At 33.5% G+C, this 11,837-nt stretch overlaps 1 protein-coding gene across 1 annotated transcript; it reads left to right on the top strand.

Annotated features, from left to right (window-relative positions):
• The first annotated feature begins 1,748 nt into the window (after positions 1–1,748).
• Positions 1,749–3,597, top strand: LOC127834145 (neurocan core protein-like). Its single transcript, XM_052359780.1, has 2 exons — positions 1,749–1,850; positions 3,205–3,597. Exons 1-2 carry the CDS (start codon positions 1,775–1,777, stop codon positions 3,423–3,425), a joined length of 297 nt encoding a protein of 98 aa, XP_052215740.1. The 5' UTR covers positions 1,749–1,774; the 3' UTR covers positions 3,426–3,597.
• The last annotated feature ends 8,240 nt before the right edge of the window (positions 3,598–11,837 follow it).

Here is an 11,837-nt window from a genome sequence, read left to right as displayed (position 1 = left end):
AAAACATATAATTGTTGTGTTTTGTTTGAAACTGAATCATATTTTTGTCCCCGACCAGTTTCACCGGAAGGGACTAATGGTTTGCGCTCTGTGAGTCTGTCAGTCCGTAAGTCTGTCTGTTACACTTTTCTAGGTCCTGCGATAACTTTAAAAGTTGTTCATATTTTTTCATGAAACTTGAAACATGGATAGATTGCAATATGGCAATTATGCACGTATTTCATTTTATTCCTACGTCAAAAATTCTTGTTGCTATGGCAACAAATAAAAAATCTGACAATGGTGGAGCCGGTAGGGGACATTATTGCTTGCAATAGTCTTGTTAAGACGTGTGGTTAACGTTGCGCCATCATCATTAAAAATGGAACCGAATCAGGTTAGGCTCTAACATGAACTATTAACTGAACTTAAAATAACTGAAAATGCAACTTTATTGAAAATCTACATCTAAGTATTATCGTCGATTAATTTACCAAACGAACTTATTAAGGGGCGGGAGGGAGGGTTAGGCACCCTTTCCTCCTCCGTCTCCATACCATAATTCGTCAAACGGTGAATCAATAAATAACATGTGCAATACTAGCACACAAACGTATTTTTTAAACGAGAATAATGTCATATATCCAAGTGTTATAAATCTTACAATGTGATTAAGGACTATTTGTTAATCATAGTATTCATTTGTATTTCAGAGTCATGCACAGATAACATGCATACGTTTAAAAGCTCAAGCTACCTGATTACCTGACTTTACCTTAAGGAATTTCCAATCAACTCAGGTATCAAGTGTTACATCAATTATTAATTGGTTGCTTAGTTGCTTGTTTGTTTTTAAGATCACATCTGCTACATGCGTTCGCACCAATACATAAGGGACATCGAATCTGAATTTAACGATTTTAAATTTTTGTACGCGCATTAACGAGTAGTGCCAAAAGTACATAATTGTACATACCCCGTAAATGTCAACATTGGACATAATAATTTAAATAACGGCATTGACATTGAAATTGTACATAAACAATTAGTTTATCAATATGATTAGCATTTAGTCAGAACAACACTTACTCGTATTTCATGTATTGATAATTCATAAATACCGATTCTTTTTAGACAAAAGGTAAACCTTTACCATCAATCCTAATTTATGTTTCAATGAAAGTTCAAACGTTGACCATCCGTTAGTCTGTCAGCAGACTGATATTTTTTTCTTTTCTAATTTCACAATTACTTCTTGAGATGTATTGCAATACAATATCAAAGCTCCTTTTCTCTTCTGGCTGAAATTTAAGCAGATAAGAAAACGTAACTCTGTATAGTATAAGTGCATGTAGTACAGTACAAGAAGTAGGAGAGAGTTATCTCTATGAAAATGATAATGCAGGGCTGTAAACAGTCTAAGCATCCGTATTCAAAAAGAAGACGTGTTGTGTGCCATGTGAATCTCAAATAAACCAATGGTCTAAGACTTTATTGAGGAAAGAATTCAATTAAATAAGAAAATAATGTTATTGTGTTAAGATAGTTTTACGTGATATGGTTTAAACAAGTACGTTGGCTAAAATAGTGTATAGTATATAATATGTTGAGCAGAAAATAATAGTGTTTAAACAAAATGTGCAAACAAGCTTTAAGATAAGCAGCTATGACATTTAGTTGTAAAAAGACATGTCGGCATTTGTTCAGACGCTCAACACATCGTTTATAAATTAACTGATATTTCATATATTCAATAAAGAGTCGTTGCGTTGAATGTGGAGGTCATGTGGTCACTATGGAATCGTCAGAAGAAGATCAATCGGTGTCTGGTACAATGAATTCGTTTCAGGCAAAAGGCATTCCCTTTCCTGGTATGTTAAAGACAATTTTCATATATGTTCATATTAACAAAAAAAAGTTCCAAATATATCATATTTGGAAAAGTCTTAAATACATATAAATGCAAGAATGAATAAAGTTGGGATTCGAACCCGCGAAATCTGGGAGCAATATCTACTACGCTAACACAGTACGCTTCAATGTCAACAACGTTTGTTTAAAGCTATGTTATTAATAGACGTTTTTTCTCCAAAAATTATATATGAAGTGCGTTGCATACGCCTTACTATTTTACCGATTGATTATCCATACATTTTTCATGGTCGCAATTGTTAAATTTGATCGCCGAAATATCATTCATAATTTTTTTGATATATTTTTTATTTTAGAAATATACAGGTTTATTAAAGAAAATACATTTGTGAAAGTGACATTTTGCTAAACTATGAACCGGTCCTTTTCAGTGTTTTCGAATAAACTGTTTTTATAATATATATGAGGTCTTCGCGGATACTTACTGACGGGTTGTGTTATGTTTATCTTTATATAGGATTTGACACCATTTGTTGTTTAAATACATATAACTATCATCACATAATACATGTGTTTACATCCAGATATTAATATATTGATCAAATTAAACTCTATAATTGGAGCTTTTCTGTCTAAACATACTGCTCATTTTGCCTTACATAGCTAACTATGTCCGAAAACATGCAACTCTTAATATAGCAAGATGAAAATCCATCTTAGACTTTGTGTTTCGTTCTAATCCTTTTCAAACATGAACTTTAATGAGTAATGTTGTATGATATTCTATGTGTAATGATGTTTATTTGTTTAAAATAAACATATATTTAAACTAACCTAGATATCAACACTTTGACGATCGTATGAACAAATTTTACTTAACAAATTTTATAAAATATTAGATGGAATGACATATGATAGAATAAGGAATAACCATTTTAATTTGAGCGAAACTTCTTCGTTAATCCTAACGGTAATTTGCTGATTTCATGTCGATTACGATATATCATCAACAAAACGCAATGCAATCGACAACAATTTGTATGATGTCATTTAAATATCATTTAATACTTACCTGTGTCTTACCTTTACAATAGAATGCATAATTCGTTATAATTTAGGTAGGCTTGTTATTCAGCAGAAACTCTTGAACCAGTAAAACGTTCATTATAAAACTATGTACGACCCAAAATAAATCATTTAACCACAATACCGCTAAAAATAACAAAAGCCAAAGGAAACAAATATATTCAAAAACCTGTAATATCTTCGTTTACGAGAGTTTATAAAATAGTTATAGAAAATAAAGCAATATCATTTACATGAGCATTTATACCATATTACATGTTTACCCAGAAGACAAAGGTGTATACTGGTTAGGCATACACGTCAAGGCAGATAAACGAGTCCTCCGAGTTCATGACAACGCGACGGTGACGTACACAAACTTCGGGACAAACCAGCCGGATAGTGACGGCGCTGAAGAGTGCATCGTAGTCTCGAATTACTTTACCGGGAAGTGGTCGGATGTTCCGTGCAGCGCACAATATTTCACAGTGTGCGAAGTGGAATCTTAACTCGCCTCTTTTTGTGTTGACATTTGTTTGTCAGATCATGACGTACTTTGAAGATTTGAAAGTGAAATAAGAACTGATATAAACATATCCGAAACTATTACTTAATGTCGTGGATCTTTATTTATTTTGTTAACACTATACCACGACATTGTCACCCTATTGTATTTTACTCAATGACACGTATATACTTACATATATAAAATCTAATTATATTTAGCATGCACAACAACATTAGACATTATAAACATGCAAATAATTAACCAAATTTATATTTAATAAAATATCATCTCGTGTGTAAATATGGGATTGCTTAATGAAATTATAATAAATTATTGTTGTGAAATGTATAAGGATATTTAACTAATAGTACAGTTCAATTGAGTTCAATTCAATTCAATATTGATATATATTTTAATTGCATCATTGTTTCCTGTACATTTGCGATTTAATTGTTCTTTATTTGGTTTTATCTCATATACTAATTTATCAAAAGTGTTTTAGAAAACTAAATTGGCGTATTTAAACCGATAATATATGATGATGGTTTTACATTTAATATCATTTATTTACAAGTCCAACTGAATAGGTGTTAAATGTAAGACATTATGTCGACTGGAAATGTAATGTCTTTATGGCATTTATGAACCAACGACTTTTACCGTACTTAGTATCATTGAACTTTTTTTATGTGTTTAACTGAGCTTAGTAAATATATAAATGCATTATATTGTTTCGAACGTCTATATCAGACGAGTACACTATATTAAATGCATCCATAACTTACTCTGCTTTAAAGCTTGTAAGTCATTATGTTTGTTTAACGAAGCACAACATTGTTGTTGTCCCGCAGCAATTCATTTTGGCAGTTATTTTATTTACCGTGTATTGAGCGGATTTAGTTATTCATGATTCGCCTTGGTAATTTTATTGTGTCTGTATATCATATGGAAGCACGCCTATTCAACAGATGGATGGGTTGCGGGTCACGTCGATCCCATTTGTTTATAATATTTTATTTTTGATAAGAATATCTACTTATGTGTGTTTTGAGCAATGTGTTCACACTCTATGGCGCGGTTATGACTGTTACCAATCCTCAATTGAGGTACAAGCATACTAATATTTATACTTTGCCAGTTTATATTTTGCACCTCTAAATATAATAGTCTGTTATATTGCGGAGAAATGTATATGAATAAAGAACATCAGTTTTATTAAATGGCATATTACTGCTTTTTCCAACAATCTCCAGAAACTTCTGCGTTGCGTATTTTATTGAGGGCAATATTAGCATCGCTTTGTCCGTTATGTCGAGTATCTAACCATTTTATTACATGTTTTACCTCAACATCATGACATATGATGCTCAATATAAAAACAATCTATGTATATGACAAGCATTATCTGATTTCATTTTTTCGTGTTGACATTTTGTGTAATTTTATAAAGAATTTAATTGCAATACTAAGAACAGTGTGTGCCAAATATTTGCAGATACTTAAAACAAATAACATAACACATGAGTGCTTCAAACGCGATCGACGATTTTTAAAATATGGTTTAAAAGGCAGTGTTTAGAAAATAATATATAATTATATTTTCTTAATTAAATATATATAGTGGCAGATTTTTCCCAATAACTGTGGCGTGAGTGCACGAGCAAGAAGGATTTCATCTCGATGAAAGCATTGCTTTCTAATGTTAAATTATTACTCGTTTGCCGACATGTAGTTTACATGAATAATCATCCACAATATGTACATATTCATGTTAATAACTATGCTTCCGTTTGATACAAAGCACGCAGTCAATCTATGGTATTTGTGTTTTTATTTCAAGAATTAACCATGTGTACCGTGGTCAATAATATTAATTATTTGTTGAATTATTCAGAATATGATCAAATTATGTAATATATTTTTTTGACGAATTTTTATAAACGTGTTACTACAGATATAATAAGTTGCCATTTATTTTGTAAAAAAATACAGATAAACACCCTCTTAAAATATAATCGTACTAACTGTGATACCTCAATGAATTGTTTTTAAACATAAACACGCGTTCCATATGCAGTCAGTAAACATGACAAAGCATAACACAATATGTGGCGTATCTATTTATAACAACATTTGCCTATAACACGTGGGACAAACTGAAATACAAGTCATATTTTATATATACAGTGGGGACAATACAAGTGTGCACAGTTCTCTTAACTTCTGCTAAATAAACATGTCCTTCACGTATACCTGCACCCGGAATAAGCAAAGTCGTAAGAGTATATAAATGTTGGTATCTGTCAAATGCCAGTTGGTTTCTATGACCCATTAACAACCCAAGTTCCATAATCGTTTGCTTACTTTCACATGTTAACTCAATGCTTATAGCGAAATAATATTCGTCTGTAAACAATTCCTTACTGATGCTAGCTTCGCTTCTCTGATTGCTGTTTATTTTTCCGCAAAATATCATTTACTTGATAGTGAAGACGTTTGAAAAATATTATTAGAAAATAAAGTCTTGTTCGCCTGTTTTTAATTTTAGCCGTATGCCAATAGAAGACAAAACATACACTATCACATTAAACAATACATCAGTTGTAAAGCTATGGTAAGGCCTTGGAACGGTTAATTCAAGGAATTAATCACTTTAAAGGGATCGTACACAATCGAAAGCATACACAGTAGGCATTGCACACAAATTATTGAACAAAACGTCTGAGGTAAACACAATGGAAAAGCACATGTCATATGTGATGAGTTGCAAACGAGAAGTTAACCGTTAAGGCCCAAAGAAATGCCGTTGTCAAAACGCCATCGATTATAAATGCGTCTAAATTTAATAACGAACGAGGAGTAACTATTCAATCCAATACTTGTTAAGGCTATCAATGAACAGCAGATGCAAACATGATTAAGATAAGTTTTGTTGTACAGAATACTTTTAAAATACCTTTCAATTCACACCATGCAAAGTGTTCGTACTGCGAAACCATGTTTATTCTTCGCCATGAACTTTCCAGTGTTGTTTTCTTTTTAAAAAAAAACACAATTTTTGTGTTTGGCACGTAAAGTCTGATCATAGTGTGTTTTTTTTAGGAATTTTGGCCAACCGACGAAATCAACAAAAACAATAAATGTCCCACGAATAATACAGATGTTATAGTTTTTGAAATTATTTTTCACCACGGATATATATTAGTCTCAGAAAATACAACTCGTAATGAAAAGGCGAATACCATTCGGACCTTAAACGTAAATCACGTGTTTTTTCGGTAATGCATTTACGAAGGTTTCTACATTAATTAGACATGATCTATTTTTCAGTATAATATATCAATGATATTTAAGTGACTATCCCAAAATCATCTACATAAGCGCGCATTTTCTTTGAAATATAGTGTTATTGCTGAATGTGCCGAATACTGTGACAGTGTCAGTCAACGGGTTCAATCAGACGCGACATGAGAAACAAAAAGCACCAATGTTGTCTATCGACCTGAAGTTTTAACTTCAGTCATTTGGGACATAAACATAATATTTGTCAGATAACAAACAATAGATTTCTAAGAAAACGCTGTGTGGTTTCCTGTCATGCCAATGTTTTATTAATACATTTAATAGAAATGCGCGTAATAGTATTCACATTCAATTATTGAGTACCATTGTGTATGATTTTAAACCATGTAGAATGGCGGCCCATGGTTGTAGCCAGATACGTCTACATGATTTTTAAACAAGTTTGCTTTATTTGAGGACTGTAATGAGTCTGAAGCGTAAGCATACTTTGACCTTTATTTGTTTAACATTAAAATAACAATCAAATAATTAAGCAAACAAAGTGCTAAACATGTTTAATATATCAAACGAACAAAGTGATAATTAGTGATTTTCAATTAACTACCCCCGATGTTCATGGAACAAGAAGCTACCTCAGACAGCGTATCGACCACCTCGGGAGCATTGTCGTCGGGAGGGAACAGTAATCATGCACGTTTACATTTCTAAGGGGAAAACAAAACAAAATCAACCACAAGGTCCTGGTATTGTGCGCTATGAACATAACATGTAAATTGTTTGATTTACATCATAAAGGAAATTAAACAAAATGTAACAAAATTGCGCCATACAGTTTTATTTGTGATTTTAAATACAGGGCAAAATCTAGATCATTGCCACAGACAAAACAGCAGCCCCATACAAGATCAATGTTGTCGAAATAAGAAGAGAATTTCCACATTTTTCATCGACCTAGCAGTACTTTAAGTGATCGCAGGATCCAAATTTAGTTTTCACTGATTTTTGAACTTCCCAAAACTATTGATTTAACGTGCATATTCACCAATTGGCCCTCAATGCAAGCATCGAGTTTCATACACATTGCTTTAGTACTTTTTGGAGCTAAGCTGATTGCAGATTTAATTTTTAATCTATATATATATTTAGTTTAGTTTAAACCAATTGCCTTTATTAAAAGTTATTTATTTTATTTCTGTGGCCATAACAATATAAAGAAGTGAAACATCAGCTGCTGGAGCAGTATTGTATTCTCATTATATACAATTAGTTGGTCCTTTATTTAAGGTAGGTGACCAATTGCCAAACAGTACGACACAGAACAACATACATACATAGAAAAAAATAATAAAGCTGGGGTCACCGCCTTGGAAAGGTCAATGCAAAGCATTTGGGGTTTAAACCGGTTTTAAAGTGCTGAACCTCAAACTTGGTTCATCAATATTCATGATACATATAAGTTTAAATAAACTGTAACCTCATAGCATTGCAACTCAAATTACAAAATAATAAAAAGGGAATTAAAACGTATTCAATTTAGTTACAATTTCATTACTCAATGGAAGGAAGGAGACCAGAGCAACAGAGTTACACTTTTCTGAAGAACGATGAAATGAAATTACGAACAGTTATCAACTAAATCCCTTCTTTTTGGAAAAACCTCTGTTTTATCTGACAAAATAATTGGAACAACATGCATATTCCCAATATGCCACTTTATCCATTCACAATTCCATCAACCTTACTTTAGTACTTTTTGAGATCACAAGATCCGTATATTTTTCCGAAGGACAGACTGACGAACCGCGGGTAAACCTATGGTCATCTCCAATAAACCCGGTGGAGGGGTGGCAACAGAAGTGAAAATAATTTGGATAACAAACGTCAAAAATGTGTTTTTCCTAATTAGATGTATGCATATGTCATACCGACATATTGTTCTGTAATATATGTTATGCCCGGTCATTGTTCCGGGTAAGCAATACAAATCAAGAATACCGTATTGTTATTGTCTTATTGTATGACATTTACAGACAGTATATAATTACATGTGTTTGTTCAAAACCAATCTTAAACAAGAAATGGCGCGGCAGAGGCCGACGCGTATCCCCACGCCACATAGATGTTATATTAAAGGGCATTTTTAGGTGGGGAAGGCCTATGTTGGTGGGGCCCCACGGTGGATAATGTGGACATGAATGGTCGAGATAGACCGTGTTGTCATAAGTTATATTCAGTATTAATTTGAGGTTAATTGGGGAATAAATTAAGACGTTATGTTTAAACAAAATTTTGGGTGGGCGTGGTCTATGTGGGCGGGGCGTCCCAGGGTTGGTTATGGGGCCATGCAAAGCTGAGATTGACCGTATTGTCATAACAGAAGTTCAGTTTCAATTAAAAGTGAATCGGTGTAGAAATAAAGAAGTTACTGTAAAAGGCAATTTTGGATGGGTGTGGCCTATGTTTGCGGGGCCCTGGGGTGGGTAATGTGGACATGGATTGTAAAGATAGACCGTGTTGTCATAAGAGATGTTCAGTACTAATTTGAAGTCAATTTTGGTGAATAAATAACCAAGTTATGTTAAAACAAAATTTTGGGTGGGTGTGGTCTATGTGGGCGGGGAGCCCCAGGGTTGGTAATGGGGCCATGCAAAGTTGAGATTAACCGTATTGTCATAAGAGATGTTCAGTATCATTTGAAGTAAATCGGTGTAAAAATGAAGAAGTTAATGTAAAATAACATAAAAGATGAGTGAAATTATCTGACCCGGCCCCACCCCAACCCCCATTGGCCACTATCTCCTCCTAGACTATTAGCACTAGAACCTTGACACTTACACACATGGTAGCTATGAGCATATGTGCGACGTTGCACTATTTGGAATTGTGATCTGACCCCTGGGTCAAAAGTTTTTGGGGTTGGGATACGGACGGGTCAGAGATTTTACCCATAAAATTTAGCCCATTTACCCATCACTTTTGACCCAGGGGTCAGATCAAAATTCCAAATAGTGCAACGTCGCACATATGCTATTAACTACCATGTGTGTAAGTTTCAAGGTTCTAGTGCTTATAGTATAGGAGGGGATAGTCGCCAGGACGGTCGGACAGACGGCGGAGATAACCACAATATCCTCACGCTTTTAAAAGCGTGGGGATAACAAAGTGCTCAGCAAACAAAAACTTGTGTTGCCTATAGGATTGACTTGTTTAAGGCGCTAAATTGGAACATGATCAGGTAAACACGAGAAGGTCTATGAAATGAAACGTAATATGCATGACGTCCATGGCGATAAAACCAACACAAACACGAAATGATAACAACACTATCTCGGGAAACATTGCGTACGCATGCATAAATGAAAATGGTCGTTACGAAGGTGCGTTCAATTTATTTAAACGATCAGAAACAAAGATAAGCACCACAAGAACGCAAAATCTGAAGCCAAAGCTAACATAATCATTTCATTTATAAAACATAAAGTTAAAACACATGTTATACCTATTTACCAAGTAAAATTACCTCCAAGATGTTTTGAAGAAGTGTTGTTAATTTCCGAATTAATCTCAATATTTGCTGCTTTTTTGGTGTACATAATAAACTCATTCTTAATAAAATTCCATTTTATATAAGTTAAATGGCTATTACACACGTTATATAGGCAATATCTTCAATAAAAATGTTTAAAAAATGAAAACAGGAAATACAAATTGTTGTGAATAAAAAAAAATAGAAATACCAATCGTTGTTTATTAAAAAAAAACATTGAAAAAAAAACAAAAAAACAAGCGCTGTATATTAAAAACATTTAAAACAAGAAATACAAATCATTGTATATTACAATTATTGAACACAATGAATGCAAATCGTTGTATATTAAAAACATTGAAAACTGAATATACCTATCGTATGATTATGAATAATGCTTATGGCATGGACCTGTTGTCGAGTGTCCGAAAATATCTATTCCCAAACATCTGTGTCCTGTTGTTGTATATTTTCAAGACAAATACATCAGTTATAACTTTTAAAGACGCACATGGCTACGATGTAGCAGTTGCTTGCGCGATAGATGAAAGCGTTTACACTTATTATCATAGTAACCTACAACGTAAATATTACTTTTTGTGTTCATATATAATCAGCAACTAGTGACCGTATTCCAATGCTGTTCATTTTTGAGGAAATACTTCTAATATGACTCGTTTATTTCCCTATAAACAGGCACGTGTATATGATAAAGTAGTATTTGACAGGGCAATACAATTGCATTTTGGATCTGTATGATAGCTGTTGAGCCCATGACAAACACAAACAAATGTATCTATCTGAGAAGACAGGTGTCTTCTTTTTATCTCCACAAGGCCATTATATGTGCTGTTCTGCACACTTTTGTATCAAATAAAAACTACGTCGCCATGGCTGTTCGCGAAATAAATCATTCTCATAATTACGCTAGTAAATTGAATAGAGTTGGCGTAAATGTAGTGTCGATTTCGAAATTGTTTGGGCTATTGATAAACTTTCCACAATTTTTTAAATATTTTTTAGGTAACAAAAGCATTTTCCATGCGTTCCGCGCTGTAAATCTTTCACGCAACACGGCTATCATATCCGATTTATATAAACAGCGATATTCATCATGGAGACAAGTATAGGCCAATGTAGGACAATGCAATACGATCGCCGAATGGCGTAACGTTAAACCATGACACTTTGCAAAGCCAACCAACTCCGGTATCGTCTATCCACATGAGCCATTTATAGCATGTAATTAGAACATAACCTCAAGTGTTAGTCGGAATAGGCTGTCGGTCATTATATTGAGTCAATGAATTATGCATGGTTTCATAGAAATATAGAATACAACACACTCAAACAATAACACTTTTCCACGAATCCATTCAAACTCATGAATATATATTTTAGACCGCTATCGCTGCTGTAATAATATCAACAAGAAATATGACACAGATGCAGCTTGTCGTCTGAGGGACGTTTAATGGCCTGTATTCTCCTGCATGCCTTTGCTGCCTGTCTCTGAAATATTAAAATATAAATAACTATCGAAAGCCATGGCTTTGTAGTTGACAATATGGTAACCTCCAAGTA

This window comes from Dreissena polymorpha, chromosome 6, assembly GCF_020536995.1.
Source record: "Dreissena polymorpha isolate Duluth1 chromosome 6, UMN_Dpol_1.0, whole genome shotgun sequence".
In the NCBI taxonomy this organism is placed as follows: Eukaryota; Metazoa; Mollusca; class Bivalvia; order Myida; family Dreissenidae; genus Dreissena; species Dreissena polymorpha.
Note: the sequence above shows the minus strand (reverse complement) of the source record. Positions and strands in the feature narration are given on the sequence as shown.